We start from the raw sequence: 24,864 nt of genomic DNA, 5'->3' as shown, positions 1-24,864 counted from the left end.
GTTACTAAGTACATTAGAATATAATAAATTTACATTTCCTGAAGACCATTTTATAATTTAGACATAATTAATTCAGATTAACCCCTTCCTCATCAACACTCACCCAAATCCAACTATGCTAGTTACAATTTGGGATATTTTACAAATTTTTTCTACTTTCCATTAAATCATCTGGTTTGTTTAAATCTTTGCATCAATTAAGCATGTTTTCTTCCACACTAAATTCCTGCTTGTTTTTGTCTCACAAAAGTTACGACTAAATTAGTTTAATTATTTTGGAAATAATTTTAGAGTCTAAAATACTTTACATATTCCTGGCTTTCTTATTTTGAAGGAAACGTGCTTGGATCTGGAGATTGTCTAGGCCAAAGGTTATTAGATGTAGAAGAATGCTGATTTCTTAGCATTTATAAATCTCTAGTTTTTGCAATCATAGGAATAGACTGCACACACTTTTCAAAGCATTTTATGATTATTTGGAATATTACTTGTGGCTGATAAGGATGTCTGTTACCAGCCAATCTTTAGCAAGCACCTAACTCTCCTTTTATAATTAATATTTTCACTTCCTATATGGATGGAATGCCTGATGGAAATTTTATCTGGAAAAAGATTCTGTATCATATTTTAGTGCAGTACAATTTATTTATCCATTTTTGCTATTTTTATTAAACAAATCAAGCTAGGATATTAGTCTTAAACCCTTGCTTTGAAACTAGTGATTGTTCTATGTAGTCAGTGCCAGGTCAAAGAGAGTTCAATAAGTTATATCTCATCTAGGCATTGCCCCGTGCACCATCTGCCCATGTTAAATCACAGTGATAAGTAGGATGTGTACTTATGCATCGCTAATTCTTGTTTGGCCAGAAATTCATGTCATCTCATGGTCATTACAATTGTCCAATTATAGTTGATCAAATTGGATTACCATTAATTAGTGAGTCTGTCTTATAGTACAGAGGGCTAGTTGAACATATTTATCTGTTTAAGTGGGCTGTCCTCAGAAAGCCAAATGTCATGTTTGAAAAGAGAAGTCTTGTTTGTGGGGAGGGAAAGATAGGAGTATGGAATTACTTTACATGTACTAAACCGAAGGAGTGATTTCAATGTAGTCTTTTAGTAAGCTTAATAAAAGTTTGCTTTATTCTTAAAGATCTTTTAAGCAAAATAACATTAGTTATGCAATGGATGATGGATGCTATTTATCTACAAAGAAATGACATGCTGAGGTTACTAAAACAGAAATTCTATGGCCCTTGTGATGGGAAGACATTGCTCATTCTGAACAACCCATTCATAACTGATTTAGGTCCCTGTGAAGATTTGTAATATCTTGAGTAGTGTCAAGCCAGAAAATTGTTTCTGCCTTCCTGCTAGCTGCACACAGCATTACAAAATTGTGATGGATGCACACTGACTTATGTCTATGTAGACTGATTCTTATATTTGAGAGGCAAATGGGTGAGAACAGGACATGTGTTCCCTGAAGATGCTAGTGGGCCTTTGTGCAATGATATCTGCCTAAAAAACTAGAGAAACATCTGTGGTTAGATAAGATTGGAGAGAGCCAAACTTATCACTTTCTGATATTCTCATTTGAGAGTGATGGCATTGGTATATCACATCAAATCCTACTGTATAGTAATGCATCCTGGTGACACCAGAAAAGCCTGAAGTTCTCTAGGGTTTTATTTGACCCAACAGTTCTTTCAGGCATAATCTATTCATCTAGAATAAAAAGGGGGGAGGGAGAAAGAGAGAGAGAGAGAATTTCTCCCTTTTCCTCACTGTCTTCAGGTATTGATTTTGACTTCTTGATCTTCTTTAAGAAGAAAAAAACTATTAATGCCTTTGCTATTTCTGCCCAACAGTTCAATTTTCATATATTTTTGACAAATTTCCTTAACAAGAATACCTCAACATCAGAACTAAAGTTAACTTTAAAGGAATAGTTTATGTTTCTGGAACATTGCTGAATTAAATATTATTATTTTTTTAAAAGTGTATCAACTCCTTCATTTTTCTACTTTGTCTTTCCATTTATACTTCCACCCAACCATCCATTCATCCATCAAACATATATATGTATTTATTGCCTGTTATGTGGTGGGCAGTATGAAGGGTGCTTAGAGAAAAATGGCCAATAACATGAACCAGAACCTGCCCTCTAAACTTACATATCTGGCCATTATTATTGAACAAAGGTGTTTTGAATGCCTTCTGTGATGAGCACAGTGCCCCTTGTGCAGAATTTGGAAAGGTACGCTTATATGGAGATACATGGAAAAAGAAGATCCTACTCCTTACTTGGAAGATTTTTAAGTCTAACAGTGATTTATCCAGGGAGTCTCAGGTTCAAATGTAGAACTTGCTATGATCTCAGCCCTTGCAATAAGCACCTTGTCAGCTCAGGCAAAAATCAGGCCTATACTGACCCAGCACCTGGTCAATCCACTGAGAAGGTCGATTTGATGGCATCTGATGGTCTACAGATAAAGTAATTATTTCATAGGATCATACAATCTTTGTTAGGTCCTGCATGGATGGTAACTGGCTGCACAATCAAACCAAAATTATTTCCTCAGGAATGTGTGATAAGGATAGACATTTTGGAAATGGATATGGAAAGTTTCAAACAGAATAAAAATTATTAATGTTGTGGCAATTAGCCTTTCACTTCACTGAAAATACTATGTATGGATTCAGCAAGCATGCTAACATTTAAAACAAAAATCCTCTTGGGAAGGCAATTGCTTTAAGGTCGAAAAAATAGCTCATTTTTCAGTGAAAGAATTTGAAAATTCTGTCTTTGGAAACCAAAATACTGTATGGCAGAGTTGGATGTATCTTTCACTTTAAAACGCAGACTCTCTCTGTGGTGAATGTACTTGTTGTGGTAAAGTATTTGAAAGGAAAACCTCAGAATAATTTGGGGTAAGGAAAAATACTGTTTTAAAATAAGCCCAACCCATCGGTTTTAAACCTTGAAAACTGCCTTACTTTGAATAAGAAAGAATTAATAATTGTGTATAGCATAAATTATATATGATTGGATTATAATGCATAATCGTGATTTAAAACAAACTTCCAATTTTAAGGGACTCTAGTATAATGCTGTGACCTCGACGATTTTTCCAAATGAATTTATGTTCTTTAGAGTTAATATTGATGATCTGATATAGTTACTTCGTGATTGGGTCTGTGTCTTGGCAAATCTCTCTCTAGATAAGTGATTCCTGTAAATGTTGAAAATTCCTTTACAGGTTAACTTTCCCATCATTTTTTATTGCTTATGCTATAAAGTTTAAGCCTAGATGCATCCTTTCTGGAAAGAAGGGTCCTGCTAATCTCATAAGAATCTCATAATAAGTTCTCTTTCCTAAGGTTTGTATTTTGTGTGAGGATCAGCAAGGAAAGGGAAAAGCCAGAATGCCAAACTGCAAAGAGTTACTCTTTACTGTAGGGCTCCATCCAAAAAGGGTTTGTAACACAGTGTACAGTCTTGTAGCCCAGCTGTGTGGAGCATTGATTGCTTCTGCCTAGAGCAGGGATACTGTCAAGTTGCTCTGTGAGTTGAGTCATCTATTGACAAAGAGCTACCAGCCCGCAGATAATGCTGTGCGGAGCTGCTCTGGCTGCTCCCACTGCTCCCACGATGCACTGCTTATAGCAGCTGTCAAAGATACTGAGGGATCTACGGGGGAAAAAAAGACTTTTACAACTGCCTGGAAGAAAGGGGTGTGAGGGAGGAGACATTTCTGTGCAGAGCTGACCAAAGGAAAGAGTAGGCATCAGTGCAGTATGAATGCATACCTCACCAAGCAACACAGCTGCAGCCGGGGGTCCGATGGGATGGATGCCGGCAGGAGTGCGCCCACCCTGATCAGGGATGCCCACTGCGCTTGTGGCTGGCAGAGGAACTCTCAGGGACTCGGGTACAGTTCTCAGACCATGCCTTCCTCAGGACCAGGGGGCCCAGCTTCAAACAGGACCGGGGGGTCCAGCTTCAACAGGACCTTGTGGGACAGTGTGCGGAAAAGCCCCCACAAGACGAGCACCAAGGGCAAAGGGACTTGTGGGGAGCATTGTACCTGCCCACATGGTTGGTTCAGCCCAGCGCAGGTGAGCCTTTTCCTTATGACTTTCCCTTGAGTATCTGAAGAAAGTGAGAGCAAGTTGTTTAAGGTTAGAATGGCTTGGAAACTTAGCAGAATACCATGGGTATGCCTGTATGTAAAATATTAGGCCAAGAAAAACCTGTCATTTTCACACATGTTTGTGGGCTCATACCTCTGGGTGGCCTGTGCAAGTCTAGGGATGCTGTGTTCAGTTTATTTCACTGACTTTTCACCAAGTTCAATTTCTCTAGTCCTCTGGTTATATTATTTTGCATCATAGTCTTTTAGTAGCCCTTTTACTTCTTATCATTTTTAACTTTTGTTCAGTCCTGCCTATTTATTATTTTAAAGAATAGAGAGAAAACAAATTTTAACCAAACTTTCCATCTCTTTAAAGGCAAAAGAACATTTGTTTCTTTAGCTATAGAAAATAGTGATTTGAAGTATGCTATTCTAATTTTACTCTTATAATACTGTATGCCTTTTCAGTTATGGAGAAGAAACATTATTTACACTAAATAATTAATTTTACAAAGAAAAGGAATAATTAAGAGCAAAATAGAGGATGATTAAAATTAGAATAAAGAATGAAGCACTTCATTTATTCATAGAGAAGCAATAAGTTTATTTATATTAACATCTATAGCTCTCTTTCTTCTGTAATGCATTTCTAAAGCAGATGTGTAGATACCTTTCATTTGATTCCTAGGTTATTCTAGCCCCCAGACTACTATCATTTTATCAGAAATAAAATTGGCTCATTTTTTTCTCTCTTCATTCAAAGGAGAGAAGATAACTTCCTGCAAATGCTGTAAAATATAAATAAAATGTACCTGTAGTCACTGTCATAAATACAGAACAATGACTGTTCTTAAATATGTATTGAAAAGAAAAAAGCTATATTTGCAGAAAAAAATTCAATCTCAATTTCAATATGATTTTAACATAGTGGAGAAGTAGATATTGATCATGAATAAAATGTTTTGGTGGGAGGTGTAGAGAATTTTTTAATTTTAATAATAGTTTGTAGAAAGTACTTCCAAGAATGTCATTTATCACTGGTCTTACATAGCCATATATATGGCTTTTGATTGACTTACATGGAATTATAAGCTTTGCTTAGAGAGATAGCGCATCTCAGCCTCTTGATTTAAATCAAAAATATATTATCATTTTATTATTAAACTGGTTTGGCTTAAAATGGAGCTTGACATTTAGAAATGCAGTTATTATTTAAAGTTAACATGAATTCCAAACTGAATAAAGAGTCTTAACAATTGTGAACACTCTATATACTCTTTAACAAATACATTCATTTAAATGTCTTTAGCTTATATCTCTGTATTGGTTACATTAAATTCTCAAGGCTCACATAGGCTAGGAAGACAAGCCTATTTATTAGATGCTAATCTAGCATGTGGTTGTTGCACAGAGTAGAGAAAGCAAACTTGCTTTATTGTTGCAATTATTTTAATCCAAGCTGTAATATACTTTTTATTTCATAAATGGTAATTTCCTGAACCCAAATCTCTAATACTAGGTTATAATAACCAAACTCTAAAAATGTTCATACATTTTTCATCAACTGAGGGAAACTTTTTATTTCCTTAGTTTTTAACAATGCCTCCTACTTGCCTGAAACTTACGACCATTTAATGCTTTCAAGGATTGAAATAGACCGCATACTGATAATTAGAGATCCAGTGACATATAAGAAGGCAACAAATTGAGGAGCCACCATCTCTCCTTATTCGTTTGCATAAGCATTTCTATACATTTTCCCTCCCATTCGCAAGTACTGTATTATTGACTGGGACTAATAGTGATCCACAAATACTAGAGCTATGAAATCATTTCTTTTAGGACTTTCAATGTTTTAACACTCTTCACTTACCAGACCTTTCCGCCCTTTACCATTTCAGTCCTATAAAAGTGCTATGCTAAATTGATTAATCTGGCTTCACCCCATGCTTGAAAACTTTCAAATACATTATGTTAAATAATGTCAATTGTCTCTACACATACATATACACAGACTTTAATATATGTATTCAAATGTCTCACTATAACTACTTGTTTATATTAACATATTTTATGTATATATAAGTATATATATGCATATATATGTACACATATAAAAATTAGAGTTCTATATTATTCCAATTTTTCTGTCCTGGAGTATATCAGCTTGTTCTTCCAAAGAATGCTGCATTCTATCCATATAAAGTATTTTTTCATGTAAATTTTATTTCCTTCTAGTATGTCCTCAAAACAACTGATATATGCATATTTATAGATCTGTTTCCATTGATATATGCATCCATAGCATACACCTAATATCTAAATTATATAGAGATGTGTAAGTACTATACACTTAGGTATATTATGACCAAAATAAAAACCTGTGTGTACCTATATATATATTCATGTGTCCACTAAAACTAAGGCCGTTTTTCAAATTTCATGATACTATTTTTTACCCCTTAAATTAACTGGGAATGTCCTGTGAAATATTGTAAAACCTAAAACTGGAGGCTAATGATATTAAACATTAGAATCCTTGATAAAGCATAAAGAATAGTGCATGTTTTAAAATAGTCCAGGGACTCACATGTGGTACAGAACGTGCCTGAGGGTTGTTAAGCATCTGGGAGCTTGGATCTTGCCCTCGGAGATATTTGCAGTATTACGTGGAAATCAGCAGTGTGATTTCCAGCTGCTATAATAGAGGGCCATGGTAATGACTTGAGTTCCTCCCAAGGCTCTTTTCCAAACTTCTGTTATTTGGGGTACTGTGTACTAACAGGACTCTGTCATTATGTTGTTCCTCAGCAGGTCTAAAAATCAGCTTCTGTCCCGTCTCAAATAAGTTTTCATTCCATTTGGATCTGTAGAATTAATATAACCATAATCATAGGTAAGGAAATGGAAAATTATAGTGCCCAGAAGTGAGTTCCAAAATGTACATCTAGGATGTTAGTGACAGTCTTAGGAAGAAATATGTCCATCTTTGTTTATGTGACATTTCTTCCCAATTCAGACTAATCTAGGGAGGCAGCACAGAACAGTGGAGACTCAGACCAGAGTTTTGTGCATTTATCTGTCTCCCTTCTCTCCTCTCCTCTCCTCACCTCTCCTCTCCTCTCCTCTCCTCTCCTCTCCTCTCCTCTCCTCTCTCCTCTCCTCTCCTCTCTCTCTCTCTCTCTCTCTCTCTCTCTCTCTCTCTCTCTCTCTTTTGACTATCATGTACTGAGTGTCTACTGTGTACTATTCTGTCAGCCCTTGTGGGTATAATATTATAGTACACAAACTGGGTGCGGTGACTCACGTCTATAATCCCAGCACTTGAGAGGCAGAGGCAGGTGAATCGCTAGAGGCCAGGAGTTCAAGACCAGCCTGGCCAACATAGTGAAACGCTGTCCCTACTAAAAATGCAAAAATTAGCCAGGCGTGGTGGTGCACACCGTAGTTCCAGCTACTCAGGAGGCTGAGGCACGAGAATTGCTTGAACTCAGGAGGTGGAGATTGCAGTGAGCCAAGATGGCGCCACTGCACTCCAGTCTGAGCTACAGAGTGAGACTTGGTCTCAAAAAAAAAAAAAAAAAAGAAAAGGTCAGGTCCAGTGGCTCACACCTGTAATCTCAGCACTTTGGGAGACCAAGGCGGGAGGATCAAGAGGTCAAGAGATCTAGACCATCCTGGCCAACATGGTGAATCCCCGTCTCTACTAAAAATACAAAAAATAAATTAGCTGTGAGTGGTGGCGGGTGCCTGTAGTCCCAGCTACTTGGAAGGCTCAGGCAAGAGAATCGCTTGAACCCAGGAAGTGGAGGTTGCAGTGAGCTGAGATTGCACCATTGCACTTCAGCCTGGTGACAGAGCGAGACTCCATCTCAAAAATAGTAACACTAATAATAATAATAAATAAAAAATAAAATTGTAAAGAAAGTAGGTATCTCTCCTACTACTGTGGAGCTTAGAGTCTATAATGGCCTATAAAATTTAGCAAATGATATACCATGTATACCGTGATATACAAATATTTATATCATCATAAGTCATAACTTAGAAGTTAAGCAAAATCTCAGAGAGTACTGCAGATACCACAATGAATGCATATTCAGGATACAGAGGAGTAAAAAAAAAAATCGAGATACTTGGAAAATGCTGCATTTCTTTAAGCTTTTAAGATTTTCTGGGTTTTTTTTGTTTGTTTGTTTTATTTTGTTTTTTGAGATGCAGTCTCGCACTGGTCCTGGAGTGCAGTGGTGCCACCTCGTTTCGCTTCAACCTCTGCCTTCCACATTCAAGTGATTCTCCTGCCTCAGTCTCCTCAGTAGCTGGGACTACAGGCACACACCACCACGTCTGGCTACTTTTTTTTTTCTTTTCATGTTTTTATTAGAGATGGGGTTTCACCATATTGGCCAGTCTGGTCTCAAACTTCTGACCCGTGATCTGCCCGCCTCAGCCTCCCAAAGTGTTGGGACTACAGGTGTGAGCCACTGCGCACGGCCAAGATATTCTATTTTATAAAATGAGGATATAAATAACACTTACCTCAGAGGGTTGTGGTGATGGATGATTAACAAAATGTTAGCATAGTGCTTTCATATGGCAGAGGCTCAATTAATATTTAAGGAATAAATGAATGAATAATAAGTCTATAGTAAACATTGGCTATTACTAACCTGTTTCTTAATATATTTTTTTGATTGGCTGGGAACAGAAGAGCAATGAATCAGTGAGGGCTTCATAGAGGTAGTGATACGTTGACGGAATTGAATTTAAAATGTTATATTTGTTTATTAAGCAGATAAAAAGAGATAAATTTTTGAGCAGAAATGAAAAATACAGAAAAGCATATAACACCTTGGTGTCTGTGCACTCAGTTCTATTTGCCCAGAACATTGAGCCCTGGAGAGCAGGTTCGTTAAAAGAGATGCCTGGGCCGGGCGCGGTGGCTCAAGCCTGTAATCCCAGCACTTTGGGAGGCCGAGACGGGCGGATCACGAGGTCAGGAGATGGAGACCATCCTGGCTAACACGGTGAAACCCCGTCTCTACTTAAAAAAAATACAAAAAAAAAAAAAAAAAAAAAAAACCCAAAAAACAAAAAACAAAAAAATCTAGCTAGGCGAGGTGGCGGGCACCTGCAGTCCCAGCTACTCGGGAGGCTGAGGCAGGAGAATGGCATAAACCCGGGAGGTGGAGCTTGCAGTGAGCTGAGATCCGGCCACTGCACTCCAGCCTGGGCGACAGAGCGAGACTCCATCTCAAAAAAAAAAAAAAAAAAAAAAGAGAGATGCCTGGAGAGGAGGGTGGGGCCTGGTCAGAGAGAGCTGGGTCCGCCTTGATGAGGACTTCATAAAGTTTGAGTGCCTGCTCTGCCACTCTCTATTTGTTATGCTTCATCATCAGTGAACTCTTTAAGCCTCCGTTTCTCTGTTTGTAAGACAACTGGTTTTCTAGATGAATACCCAGATCTTATCCAGTACTAATAGTATGTGACTGTGTCAACTGATACTTACTAATTACTGGGAGGAACTTTGGAAATGATTTATACTTAAAAGCCAGACAATCTCAAATTTGAATTTACTAGCTTTGTGTGACCTTATTTGCTTAACCTCTCTAAGCCTCATTTTTCTCCTCCGTAAAACTTGGGATGATAAATTCGTGTTGCAGGGAAATGTTATAAGAATTGAAAATACTGTATATAAAAACCCCAGTATGGCACTTATAGCACAATTACTCAGGAAATGGTATTTATTATTATTAATGATATCTAAAGTATGTTTTTTAACCTGAAGAACTTACTGTCCACCAAATTCGTCATTCGTATTGTGCTCTTTCATTCGAATTTATGGTTTTTTCACTGAATTTTTTGGTGTCTTCCTTATAATGATGAAGGCTAGGCTAGGCAACTGTCCAGAAACTTTTGGCATAGTACCACATGATGCTGATACTGAGGTGACATTATGTCCTTCAAGGTTCTCAGCAATTTATAACTGTGCACACTAGAAAAATAAAATCATGTAAAATAGAATTGTGTTGATGAAGTAGCATTCCCATAAGCTTGTATTTAGAGGTAAGGAAATGCTGAAAGATTTCCTCAGCAAAACTCTGCAAGAACAACTGTGTTTGAAGCCAAGCTCTGTAAATCTCCCCTTACAGTTCCTTTGCAGCAACTCCAGAACCAGCAGTTTGCAGCAACTTGAGTGCAGAGGACTTTTTAGTCCAAGAAGTAGGGTTGCCCTAGGATAAAATCTTAGGCTCAGTTTATGCTCAACCAGAAAGATCTGACAGCTTGTTTTAACTCAGTGCCTGCTTCGACTTATTCCTTTTAGAAAGACAGCCCCTTACCGAGGAAGAATAAGACTTTCTTGTCTCTGGGAAATACCAGCTGACCCCCAGGTAAGGGAAACAGAAGAGAGCAAGTGATAACACAGAAGGAATTAAAACTGTAGGCATTTCTGTGGTGGATGTGAAGCCATTTGGTCAACACTCCTGGCACCCATATTGCTGGATGCTGACATAAGCAGAGCATTCTCTCTAGGGCAGGGCAAGGAGAGGCCAAGCACACAGAATGGGAAAGAAAAGAACAAAAATGACAATATTTATTGCATACTCACCATGCTCACAATGTGTGAGACACTGTGCTAGGGGCTGTACGTCAGTCATTTCCTTCAATTTTCCCAATAACACTAACAGAGTGATGTTGTTATCTCCATTTTGAAGATGTGGAAATGGAACCTAAGAGTAATGCTTATCATCACACAACTGATAAAGGCAGAATGCATTTCAAATGCAGCTGTGTATGAGTTCCTTATTCTCTCCACCACATCTTGCAAACATAAGACCTTTTGAAGTACCCTGGGAGGTAAAATACCCTATAGAGACCTCTGTAAATCTCTAATTTAACAGAAATTTCCTTAAGGCATTCGGATGTTTTACATGGTTGGGAGTACGGGAATTCCCCTGCAGAATCTTGGATTCCCCTAGTCTACTTTATTTTCTCGTCTCAGGAACCCTGAGTTGGGTCCCTGAAGATCCCTTCCCTCCTTTATTATGGTCGAGAACTATGTGGATCTGAAGCAGCTGGAGTTGATTCCCACAGCACTTAACATCAGAATAAGACACTTGCTGTGTAACTTGTAAATTGGATTCAAGTTTGCAACATTTGTGGTATTTCGGAACCACTTATTGTAAATTTAATATAAATACAAAATAAAAGTGCAGAGAGACACTGTCTTTAGTACAAGAGCATCATCTCACATTGCTGAGTGTGAATCTCATACAAACGTTCTATCTCCCTATATATCCATCATGCCAAGATCGAATCTCTGTTTGATACCACCTTCTTCATTGTCCATCCTCTTTTTCTGATATTATTTGATCTGTTACAAGTGTAGCCTCACCTGGTTTTATTCTCCTTCATTCTCTACTTTGTTCCATTCTTTTAGTTTCCTAAAGGCATCTAGATGTTTTATAATTATATCAGAACTGTATGGAAACTTAGTAGTCACCTAGTACGTTTTCCAAAGGAGAAACTGTACCCTAGAACAGTTAAGAGAATTGCTCAAGGTCATTTCAGTTTGTGGTAGAATTGGTCCATGTCCTTAAGCTCGGAATTGAGTTTTCCTTTTACTGTTACAAGTTGCCCTCCCTCTCCCAGTCATTCTGTGCTTATATGAAGAGTCATTATTGTCAGATAATTATGAGGCATGCAATTTATTGATAATTAAGTGTTGGGCATTATACAAAAAGTTACATAAACCTATTGTTTTTACTCAGAATTTAGACCAGTGATCCCCAAGGACAGATGGAGAGAGGACAGCCCCTAGAAATTATTTTTTAATTTTTTTTCCAACTTTGATTTTAGGCTCAGGGGGGTGTATGTGCAGGCTTGTTACATGAGTAAATTGTGTGTTCCTGGGGTTTGGTGTACAAATTACTTCATTACCCTGGTAGTAATATAATATTCAATAGGTAGCTTTTCAGTCCTCACTTTCTTCCCACCACCCATCCTCAAGTAAGCCTGGTGCCTATTTTTCCCCTTTGTGTTCATGTGTACTCAATGTTTAGCTCCCACTTATAAGTAACAACATGCGATACTTGATTTTCTGTTCCTGCGTTAGTTTGCTTAGGATAATGACCTCCAGCTGCATCTATGTTGCTGCAAAGGACATAATTTCATTCTGTTTTATGGCTGCATAGTATTCTATGTTATCAATGTACACAATTTCTTTATCTCTTCTACTTTTGGTGGACACCTAGGTTGATTCCATGTCTTTGCTATTGTGAAAGTGCTGCAAAGAACAAACATGTGCATGTGTCTTTATAGTAGAATAATTTATATTCCTTCGGGTATCTACTCAGTAATGGGTTTGTTGGGTTGAATAGTAGTTCTTTTTTTAAGTTCTTTGAGAAATTTCCAATCTGTTTCCCAAAGTGGCTGAACTAATATACAGTCCCACTGAAGTGGATAAGCATTCCCTTTTCTCAACAAGCTCACCAACGTCTCTTATTTTTTGACTTTTTAATAGCCATTCTGACTGGTGAGAAAGCACTTTAGAAGAGCAGAGAAGTACTTAAGTGTTGTTAAAGATCAGAAGTGATACTGGGATTTAGGGGAAGAGGGCCAGGGATGCTAGACACCGTAATGTGCAGAGTGGTCCTGCCCCACAAATAATTGCCCCAGGTACTGCACAATTTTTAACATTCCACTAGATGTTCATGAAGATTAACGGAAAAAGTTTATTATTATCTAAGCCTAAAATCAAACTCAGTTTTACAAACGAGTATTTTTTCAAGGATTTAATAATTATTACATTTTCTGGGACTATAACTGCGCAAAAATCAAGGGACAATTGTACTTTGTTCTGTTAGCAATTTTGTCAGTTGTTCCCCATTTCGGAAGATCACATCCTTACAATATAATGCTGATTTTAGTATTGACACACCTCTCCTGCATCAATCTGCGTGTATAGATTTCATCCTCAAATATGCAAGTAAAGAGATTTGAGACTCCTGTTAATAGATCTGGAACCAAATATTTTAATTTTTTGGTTCAAGTTTTATTTTGTTTTTAATCGACAAACAGTAATTATATATATTTAAGGGGCCCCATGTGATGTTTCAGTACATGTATACATTGTGAAATAATTAAATCAGAGTAATTAACATGTCAATCATCTCCAATGCTTATTATTTCTTTGTGGTCATGTGAAAAAAACATGTGAAATCTGTTATTGTAACCATTTTAAAATATACAAAACACTATCATTAACCTTAGTCCCCAGTGGACAGAAAAGGGGTGATGTTGGTCAAAAGATCTCGAATCAAATATTTTAACTTGATAGAAACATAAAATACAGAGATCTCACCAAATTTCATTAATGAAGTTGTTTTTTAAATATTTTATTTGATTGCCATACTATACACTAATCTTTAAAGCAATTTAAAGCATAATGAGAAATCTATTTGTGCAAATTACCTGACATCATATGTCAAGTAATAAAATTGTATTTTAGAGTTTTCTGTTTTTTTAAATATTGCTCTGATATTATATCAAATCTCAAAGTCAACTTGTATGAAAACTCAACTTCCCTATAAGCCCTTAGGTTTCAGAGTCTGTATCTATCATTCCTCATTATCTATCAAAGGATAGAATTGTGGACTGCTAGAAATCAAACATATGCCTTCACATGAGAAGGAATTCCAAACAAGAATAGGTAGGTGGGTAGGTAGGTAGGTAGGTAGGTAGATAGATAGATAGATAGATAGATAGATAGATAGATAACTAGATAGATGACTCTCTTACTGGCATGTCCTATTTTGACATTAAACATATCAGTAAGACCCAGTTTATCTGCAAGAATATGATACACTTTTAACTTACTCCTACCATCTGCAATTTTCCTTGTTAAATTGTCTGTATTTCAACTATTAAAGTTATTACCTCTGACATTTTATCAAATACAAATGATCTGCTATTACTTTTTCTAACACTAATTTTTAACCTAGAATTCATTCTATATCTACTGTTTTATTTGCCTGTACCTTTTGTAAAATATGGAATCTGGTCTCTTTATTCCATTTAAATCTAAATTTATTCTTTATAAATATATGCAAGCATTTCAATACATCATTACATTGTCTGGCAAAGCAGGACTCACAGATTGCCATATTTTCATTCTTGTAGCATCATTATTAAATTATGTTTTGGGGCTAAGACTTATCTGCATTTATGGCTGTGGAGAAGAGGAACTACGTGTTCAATGCCTGTATGTCTTTCAGGATAACCTGCAATATGTTTCCAACACATTAGTTTAACATAAAGTATTTTCTTTTTATTTCTTCTTTTACTTTGGTGAAGGCACTACATTTTAAAAAACATGTGTAGGCAGTTGTATCATCTATGAATTTTATTTCAGATGAAAAAGGAAGATATTACAAAACATTTATTATAAAATGGAAAGGCTGAATCTGATAGAATTGAACTATTAGTTGAGATATTCAGTATTATTTTGTGTACCATTATATCTGTGTGTTTAACTGGCCTTCCAACTAGTCCAGGGGTCACCAAACTACAGCTACAGGCGAAATCCAGTCTGATACTTAATTCTGTATAGCTCTTGACCTAAGAATTATTTTTAATATTGAAGAAAATCAAAATAATATTTCAGACATGAAAATCATGAGTAATTCCAATTATACTATCTATAAATAAATTTTATTAGAACACAGCCATGCTTATTTGTTTACATATTGTCTGTAGCTGTTTTTGTGTTGCAATGGCAGAGTTGAGTAGTTGTGATAGAAACTATAAAGCCAGAAAGTCAGAAAAAATATTTATTATGCAACCTCTTAAAGAAGCAAGTTTGCTAACCTCCACGCTAGGCTGTTGGCTTTCCATTTCCCACTTGATGGAACGTCCCTTTCCGCCTAACAAAGCCTATCCATTTTTCAAAATCTGGATTAAGCACATATTCTTCTTTAATCTTTTTATTTGAGCTCTCAAAATGGCTATTTAACATGGGATCCTGCAAAATTAGAGTATTGCCTTACATTGTGGTTAGTTTCCTTCTCAGTCTCCCAGATTAGAGAGTGTGAGATTCCTCATATCCCCAGCATGCAGCCTAACTCACAGTAGCCTAGCTGTTCAATCTTATGGCCTCTTTGTGACAATTCATGTAGCATCATTATTAAATTATGATTTGGGGCCAAGACTTTTCTGCATTTATGGCTGTGGAGAAGAAGAACCTATGTGTTCAATGCCTGTATGTCTTGCAGGATAACCTGCACAACTTATCACTTTTTACCATAGTTGTGGATAAGTATTGATACTTTTCAGTATGTTTCTGCTCCATTAACCTGGATTTCCTTAGAGCACGACCTGTCTTATTTACCTCTGTTTCCCCAGTGTTTAGCGCATAACAGTAAGTGAATAAAGTGTTCTTGGTTTCTGAATGAATATTAATACAGGGCCTCGTATATAAAGGCACTCAATCGTTTTGAATTTATTATTATTACTAATTATGCAGGTGTCTTAAGATCAAGAATGACACCTTCTATTCCCACAGTAGCTCAACTTAATAACAAGCATATTATTTTAAGTTTACACAGATTTACTGTTTTGTCTCCTTTGTTTATTTGTTTTGTTTTTAGTTTAACTCAGATTCTTATTCAATTCTGTGGTGCTATTAAAATATTGGAATCATTGTTTAGAAATTAGGTTCCATATTCAAGTGGGTCATACTATTACAGTAATGGAAGGTAGAGTACTATAGTTAGAGAGGAAATTGGACAAAAATTTTGATCTTACACGGTTTCATAGTTTAACTAAGAAAGTCACTTGTTCTCTGTAAGGTTGAAATAATGTCACGAAATACATTTTATAATTAGTTTCTGTATTGTAGAGTATTATTTCTGTATTGTAGACTACATGACCTTTTTCTTCATCATTTTCATCATTAAATATAAGTGCTTGGAGTACAGTAGTTAGCACCATTGCATAAAAAAATCTATGATTGAACACATTTGCACTTTATTCTGACAGGCTGCACTATTTAGTTAGCAGTCAATATTGATTGTTACAATTGTGGTTATTATAGTTAGTTATCCATGATATTCATTGTTCAAAGCTCAGTTTATATACTGGTTCTAAAGTTGATTATGTTTGCACACTGATTTTTCATTTCTCTAATCTATTTTATTCAATCTCTATAATACATGTTATCATACTTAATTACAATTTTTAAAATTATGTTTCCAACTTCAAGTTTTGTTTTGTTTTATTTTATTTTATTTTTTCAGACAGAGTCTCACTCTGTCACCCAGGCTGGAGTGCAGTGGTGCAATCTCAGTTCTGCCCTCCCAGGTTCAAGCATTCCTCCTGCCTCAGCCTTGTGAGTACCTCGAACTACAGGCGCACGCCACCATGGCAGGCTAGTGTGTGTGATATATATATATATATATATATATATTAGCAGAGGCAGATTTTGACCATGCCAAACCGGTCTAGAACTCTTGACCTCAAGTGATCCACCTGCCTTGATCTCCCAAAGTGCCAGGATTTCAGGCATGAGCCACCATGCCCGGCCCAAGTTTTATTTTTTAATAAAATAAAAACTAGTAGTTAATCGTAAATCCTTTTAGTTTAAAACTGAGTATTTTAGCTACTTAAAAAAAATTTATATTCTTCAGTTTTGGATTAAATAATAATACAAGCTTATGGTAAAAAAATAGTATAAATTAAATATTTTTTAAAAATTAAAACTCACCTGTAATTCTACCTAGAGTTAACTACAGTTAATGTAGTAACAACTTTTTGGTCCTTTAGCTGTCTCTGTATATGTATCTTCAGTGAAAGATACATACTTTTATTGACACATGCTCACAGATCTAGCTAAACTTGAGTCTCCTTTATATATGTCTATTAAGTGAGAAGTTAAGAATATAAAACCATACTGCTTTTTAAAAATTAACATCATATTGTGAACATTTTTCTAAGTTGGCAAAATATTTTTCTTGTTGACATCATTTTTTTAAATTATACTTTTGGGATACATGTGCAGAACGTGCAGGTTTGTTACATAGGTATACACGTGCCATAGTGGTTTGCTGCACCCATCAACCCATCATCTACATTAGGTATTTCTCTTAATGCTATCCCTCCCCTAGCCCCTCAACTCCAGCAGGCCTCAGTGTATGATGCTCCCCTCCCTGTGTCCACATGTTCTCATTGTTCAACTCTCACTTATGAGTGAGAACATGTAGTGTTTGGTTTTCTGTTCCTATGTTAGTTTGCTGAGGATGATGGTTTCCAGCTTCATCCATGTCCCTGCAAAGGACGTGAACTCATCCTTTTTTATGGCTGCATAGTATTCCCTGGTGTATGTGTGCCACATTTTCTTTATCCAGTCTATCATTGATGGGCATTTGGGATGGTTCCAAGTCTTTGCTATTGTGAATAGTGTTGCAATAAACATATGTGTGCATGTATCTTTATAGTAGAATGATCTATAATCCTTTGAGTATATACCCAGTAATGCGATTGCTGGTATTTCTGGTTCTAGATCTTTGAGGAATCGCCATACTGTCTTCCAAAATGGTTGTACTAATTTACACTCCCACCAAGAGTGTAAAAATATTCCTGTTTCTCCACATCCTCTCCAGCATGTTATTTCCTGACTTTTTTTTTTTTTTTTTTGAAACAGAGTCTCACTCTGTCGCCCAGGCTGGAGTGCAGTGGCATGATCTCGGCTCACTGCAAGCTCCGCCTCCTGGGTTCACGCCCTTCTCTTGCCTCAGCCTCCCGAGTAGCTGGGACTACAGGCGCCTGCCACCATGCCTGGCTAATTTTTTTTGTATTTTTAGTAGAGACGCGGTTTCACCACCTCAGCCAGGATGGTCTCGATTTCCTGATCTTGTGATCTGCCCACCTCAGCCTCCCAAAGTGCTGGGTTTACTGGCCTGAGCCACCGCGCTGGCCTGTTTCCTGACTTTTTAATGATGGCCATTCTAACTGGCATGAGATGGTATCTCATTGTGGTTTTGATTTGCACTTCTTTAATGACCAGTGATTATGAGCTTTTTTTCATGTTTGTTGGCTGCTTGTTGACATCTTCTTTAATGACTGCCAAATATTCTTTTTCTACCAAAACCCATAATGTTGGACATGTAGGTTACCTTTTTTTAATACAAACAATAGTGAAGTAAACCTTGGTGTACTAGTACTTTTGACTACATTTCTCATGAGGATATATTTTTAGAAAAAAGCAATTATTAAGTCAAAGGGTGTGAATTTTTTAAGGTTCATAATATTTACATAGTCATTCAGTCAATACTCATTCAGCAATTCATTATTGAACAGTTAACACAAGACAAAACACTAGGTTAATCAATGGGGATATACTGGAAAATAAGAGAGACTGATTATTGACCCATAGAGCTTAGAGTTAATTGCCAAATTGCGTCTAAAATTATTTACTTTACCAATTTATGATTCCCCCCACTTGAAGAGTGTATGAACATGTCTTTCTGCCTCCACTCTTGATGTTTTTATCTTTGTAAAATCCTTTATTACTTTGGTAGGTTAAAAATTGCAGGACATTGCTATTGTAATTTGCTTTTATTTGGTAATGAGAATGAGTACCTTTCCTATGATTGTATCCTATTACGGTGCTCCTATGATGTCTTCTATAATACCTACCACAATAGATTACTATGCCCAGTTGGCAATTTAAAACATGCTTAATTTTTTTACTGGATGGATGGCAGGCAGGCAGGCAGGAGGCAGGCAGGCAGGCAGGCAGGCAGGCAGGCAGGCAGGCAGGCAAGAAGGAAGGAAGGAAGGAAGGAAGGAAGGAAGGAAGGAAGGAAGGAAAGGAAGAAGGAAGGAAGGGAAGGGAGGGAGGGAGGGAGGGAGGGAGGGGGAGGGAGGGAGGGAGGAAGGAAGGAAGGAAGGAAGGAAGGAAGGAAGGAAGGAAGGAAGGAAGGAAGGAAGGAAGGAAGGAAGGGAGGAAGGAAGGAAATACAAATAGGAAAGTAGTTCCTGTTTAAAATTCCTAGATAAATTTCCACCTATCCTAAATATAGCAGGATCTGCTTAACCATCATCATGAGTGATCTATCCACCTGTCTTTCTTGTCACTGAAACCCCTTTCCTTGTGTCTGTTCTCTGGAAGGAAAAAAGCTGAATTGAATATTCTTTTTTTTCACCCTGATATAGGTGAGCAAGATTGAATTGACTGACATATGAAAAAGTAATTCATGCAACAGACAGAAGTAGACAGGCTATCTGCCTCTATCTGTAGACAGTTTGCTGAAGAGGGCAATATGGACATTAAATTGACAGTAAGAGAGCTTGAAGAGGAAAAACAATGTGATTGATCAGATGGGAAAGGGAAATATCATGGAAATTTCCTATTTTAATATGTTTACATAGGAATATGAATTTTATGAAATTTGAATATAGACATTTAAAGATAAGCTTGAGTCTACATGTCTTAAAATGTAGGCAGCCTCCACCTAAAATCAAAACCATTATATGGTTTTGATTGTATAACATTTTATCTGTTACACACACATTATTCTTATACTGCTGATTCTAATATTTGGAATAAAACTTACAGATGCAGCAACTCTCTTGACTCTTCTCATCAAAGCTGGGCACCTTCTGGTTGTTCCCAGGAAAAATGAAAACAGCGTACCTGCAGCATGACAGCAGTCTGGTTTCTAGTAGAAGAAATATTATTTTCAAAGAACTGAATGGAATGATAACAGTTAAATAGGTTGAGGACTGCAAGTAGGTTGAGGAAAGAGATTCTTTTGAGTTTATGAAACAACCCAACATAATTGGGAGTTCCCTATGGACTTATTTTTCGAATAACTGAATCAAACGCAAGTATAACAATTGACATTAAGATTCCTACCACTCTTTGCAGTTCACTCAGAGCCTTCAGTCTATTTTCATCATTCTTCTTCTTTCTTACTCTGCATTGCACTCAAACCTGTTTTACAATTCACTCAGTGTGCCAAGTCAGAAATCAGGAAGTCATCACCAGATCCATTACATTTCTATTCCTAGGGCCCTCATGAATTAATCAATCACTAATTGACATAGAATTATATCTCAGAGTGTTTCAAATATTTTCCCTTTTTACATTTCTGCTTTCCATGCTTGAGTTTTGATGTGTTATCATTCCCATAAACTGTTTGCAATAACCTGTAGCCTCCTAGATCTCTTCAATCCATTATGAATATTGCTGCCAAATTTATCTTAACACTCGGTTCTATTTGTATCACTTACTGATTTAAATGATTTAACAACTTCAAATCATTTAACAAAGTGCTTCATTTTAAGTGTAATCTGACTTACACTTATGTATATATGGAAATGTTAATGAGTAGTCTATGTTGGATTAAACATGTTTTAAGCAGTTTTCTATTTTTTATCCTAGGATTTTTCAAAGCTCTTGGGGGCTTATATCTCCAAGAGACAGGTAAAATATGTGGAACATTTCTTAAATGTGCGTGATAATAAAATCCCTTTCTCATGAATGTTTATTTATGAACGTCTCATGGAAAACAGATTGCCAACCACTAGTTTACAGAATAAAATTGGATTCCCTAGCAGAGCATTCAAGGTTGTCTTCAATTTGGCCCCAGTCTGCATTTCCCACTCCATCTCCAACCACTACTATTGTGTTCTAGTCACACCCAACTATTCACTGTTCTCTGATTCCCTGAAGCCACCATGCAGTCTCCAGCCAAATCTTTGCTCATGCTTTTCTCTCTCTGTAATGACTCTCCCTATTTCTCTGTTTTATAAAATCTTTCTCATCATTCAAGGATCATTTCTGATGTTATCTTATTTGAGGCCTTCATTTCTCTGTGCTCCCACAAAATGTAGAAAATATGCCCACTTTACACCTAGCATTGTAGTTATTTACAGGTCTGTTTCAACTATCATATTAGAAGCTTTGTGAGAAGACAAAGTATACCTTATTTATTTCTATAAATTTAGTGCCAGGATAGGACCTCAAAATGTTTATGAGTGATTGAAAGTATGGTATCTTTAAAAATTGATAGAGATAGAACAGTGTTGTATTTGGCAAGGCAGGGTTGCAAGGGACTTCTTTAGGTAATGCCGTGATTAGGTCTATGAACTTCACATTCTGTCCTTTTGAAAGCCCAGACAATCATTCTAAGTGTTGAGGGAGATTTGAGGCCAAGAAACTGACTCAGACTAGTTAAAATATACCTTATATCAAGGTATGCAAAACTCATTGATTTGCTTGAAACATGTAATTGTCATGTGAATGGAAACACCCGTGTTCATAAAATTCATTTGTTTATTCATTAGCAAACATATGTTGATAATAGATTGTACACCAAGAGTCCCTGTTCTAGGAATTTGAACATATAGCAATAAATACAACAGGTATTCTAGTAGAGAAATATGTAAAGTTAACAAGTAGACAAATAAAATTACTTCAGATAGTGGTGTGCTATTAAAAATTAAATTATGGTAATGCGATATGGAGGATAGGTTGGAGAGATGCTTCTTTGGATAGACATTAAATTAAGTAAAGTATTAATGAGGAGACAATTGAGTTCCTACTTGAGAGATGAAAGGTGAAAAGGGGGCAACCTTATGACAATTCTTGGGTAATGTTAAAGATAAAAGACTAGCATACTCAAGGACTTCAGGGTTGGAAAAAGTTTGACAAGTTATTGTAATAGAAGAATGCTAGTGTGGAGAAGAAAAAGTGTCAAGAAGTCTGGGACTAGAGTTTAGAGGGTTAGGTAAGGCTGGGTCAGGTAGACTGGGGTCATGGAGGGAAGTCTGCATTTCACTCAAAGTTCAACAAAAAGTCATTGGACTCCTTCAAACAAAGACATAAGATAATGTAATGTACACAGTGAGAATGAGTTTGGGCGGAGAGGCAAGAATGGAAGGAGGGAGACTAGTTAGAATGATATTTTGCAGTACTTGTAACCGAGAGATAATGATGGCTGGACTCAGGTGGCAGCAGTGGGGATGGGGATCTATTATAGAGACTGAGGATATATTTTGCGTGTAGAGCAAAAAGGATGGTTTAAATAGTGTGGATTCCTGAGGCAGAATATGACAGTGAGAAGATAAGAAAAATAAAGGAAGCCAAGAATAACTTCCAGGTATTATACATCTCTTCTTGGAGTCAAAACATCTTTAGAAAATTTTAATCGAACAGAAATGTTTGAACTCCAATGTTCACACTCCTTCTCATCTAGTAAGTTCCTAGATTTCTAGACAATACTTACCTCTCTCACTACCTTTGTTCTTTGCTTTTATTCTTAACCCTTAATCTCCTCCCAAACTTCTGTTTGATTCAATTTTTCTTCAGACAGGCTAATATATCCATCAATCATGCTGGTCTAGGTGTTTTTATTTTATTTTATTTTTTCATTTCTTTGAGGTTACCTCACATGGGTGAGTATTGATCTTATGAAGTCAATTATAATTTACCAAATTTTAAGTTGGAAATTGGGAGGGTATCTTAATAAAGCCCCCAGATACTGACCACAGGCCATAGATCATCTCCATCCAAAATCTGCTATTGACCTTTTCCCCCGTCTTTAGCTCTTGACCCCCTTCTCTAATACTTTCATGAAAAGGTATTTGGAATATCTTATTTCAACACAGCGGATGATAAATATCCCAGATTTCTTTGGAAAGTGCTAGAAAGAATTTGGGGGGAATGCTGAGAAGGAAATCATCAATTGACCCTACTGAAAAAATATTTTAGCTTTTTCGAGTATATTATTTCCTCTCTCTCCTCTCTCTCTCTCTCTCTCTCTCTCTCTCTCTCTCTCTCAAGTTGAAATATTAAATCATAAGTACAGCTGGACATGGTAATCCCAGTGACTCAGGAGGGTAAGGTGAGAGGATTGCTTGAGGCCAGTAGTTGGAGACCAGCGTGAGCAACATAGTGGTACCCCATCTCTACAAAAAGTGAAATAACATAGCCAGGCATAGTGGTATATACCTGTAGTCCTAGCTACCCTGGAGGCTGAGGCAGGCAAACCCCTTGAGCCCAGGAGTTTGAGTGAGTCATGATTGTGCCACCACTGCACCCCAGCTTAGGTTACAGGCAAGACCCTAACTCAAAGAGAAAAAAATATCATAAGTACATCTCTGGAACACGGCTATTGGGTTCATTAAAAACTGCTCCAGACATGAAGGAGAAACAGGATAAGAGATTGAGAACATTTACAGTGGAATCCTGTCTGTTTCTCACAATTAAGTTTCAAGTAACATATCATAGGCCTGTGTCTGTTGTTCATTCTAAATATTTTATTTCAATAGTTGATATTATTTTAATTAAATTCTAAGAGGTATTTTGGAAAAAAAAAAAAGGCCAAACAAACATTTTTCTAAAATTTATTCCTCCTTTAAACTTCAGTTTGATTTTCAGATAGTAATAAACAAGTTGTGTTTTCAGGAATATGTTTCAGCCACTGGGAACAGATATTCCCTTTGCACATTCCAGACCGATTGACTAAACTGATGTAGAAATTGATAAACCACATTTTTTCATCATCTGAAAATGTCCTCTCATCCTGAGATATCTTTATCCAGAGTGGCAGTAGCTTGGTATAATATCCATTATCACATCACTAAAATTACTGTATCACAGAATACCATTATAATGGCCTTGACAGAGTGCATAGTCTTCTGAACAGATTCTTGTTTCAGTTCTATAAGCTGTGTATTGCAAGGGTCACGGTTTAATTCAAAGATCAGCAGAAATATTATATGGCAGATTGTGTCAAGTGATCTGACTCTCCCAATGTGAATTCATGTTTGAATTTTACATTTCAGAAGAAAACTAGTAAGTGTGTTGAAATGAAAGGTACAGAACTAGAAACCAGGATTCTAGTAGCTGTACTACTCTGGACCCTGAATCACCCTAGTGAACTCTCAGAATCTTAGTGTCTACATCTCAACTATAAAATGAGGAAATTCAAGTAGATTTTAAAAAATTATTCATGTTTCACTGTGTCAGCTCTGATTGATTCCTGGTGATTGTCTGGATTATGGTGCTCAGAAGAATGACGAGACTTTGTCAAGGCCCCCCAGAAGAGAATACAGTGAAAATTAGTATCGCCATGAATAAGAAAGAAAAAAGTGGCAGCCTGGATGCATAGTTTTTTTTATAGCCCTGGCATTTGATAATGCCATGTGCTTTATGTGACTGCTTTATGTTACTATTATAATTCTACTAACAACTACCATCTATTAAGCATTTCTCGTATACTATTAATATTATTTTAACATAACCTCCAAAATAACATAGGGAGATAGGTCATCTTATCCTCACTTTATAGATGAGCAAGGAGACTTTCAGAAGCAAAGTAACTTACCTTAATTTATACCATGAGCAAGGAACTGATTTGTGATCGGAGTTCAGGTTCTGAGTCTAAAGAGTCACTGCTTTCACTGTGCTATACTAATTCTATGCAAGCCTGCATTTGTTGACGAAAATGACCAGAAAACTATACTTATTTAGGTAATTATACAGCTCAAAAAATTAATTATTGCTGATGGGTTTTCTGCAAATTTAATAGGTTTTACGATGGAGTAAAAACAATATAATTTTCAAAATAATTCACTTACACCTCTGAAAGTTCTATTTGAAATTTATTTTACCCTTTAAGACTTCATCGTATTTTATTGGGGTTCATGTGTCAAATTC

General features: G+C 36.5%; 1 protein-coding gene across 22 annotated transcripts in view; it reads left to right on the top strand.

Moving 5' to 3' along the window:
• Positions 1 to 24,864, top strand: part of DLG2 (discs large MAGUK scaffold protein 2) — a 2,230,265-nt gene that overhangs the window by 1,375,896 nt on the left and 829,505 nt on the right. The window contains exon 1 of one of the 22 annotated variants that reach the window (XM_050755810.1): positions 42 to 4,122. The exons of 18 other annotated variants lie outside the window; for them this stretch is intronic. In XM_050755810.1, the coding sequence (XP_050611767.1) occupies positions 3,802 to 4,122 (321 nt within the window). In that variant the 5' untranslated portion in view covers positions 42 to 3,801. Of the gene's footprint in view, positions 1 to 41; positions 4,123 to 24,864 lie in introns of those variants that run through there. 3 more of the 22 variants (XM_050755812.1, XM_050755802.1, XM_050755803.1) reach the window with 3 other exon arrangements.

This window comes from Macaca thibetana, chromosome 14 (assembly GCF_024542745.1).
Source record: "Macaca thibetana thibetana isolate TM-01 chromosome 14, ASM2454274v1, whole genome shotgun sequence".
Classification (NCBI taxonomy): Eukaryota; Metazoa; Chordata; class Mammalia; order Primates; family Cercopithecidae; genus Macaca; species Macaca thibetana.
The sequence above is the reverse complement of the archived record's forward strand: the minus strand, read 5'-3'. Positions and strand labels throughout refer to the sequence as shown.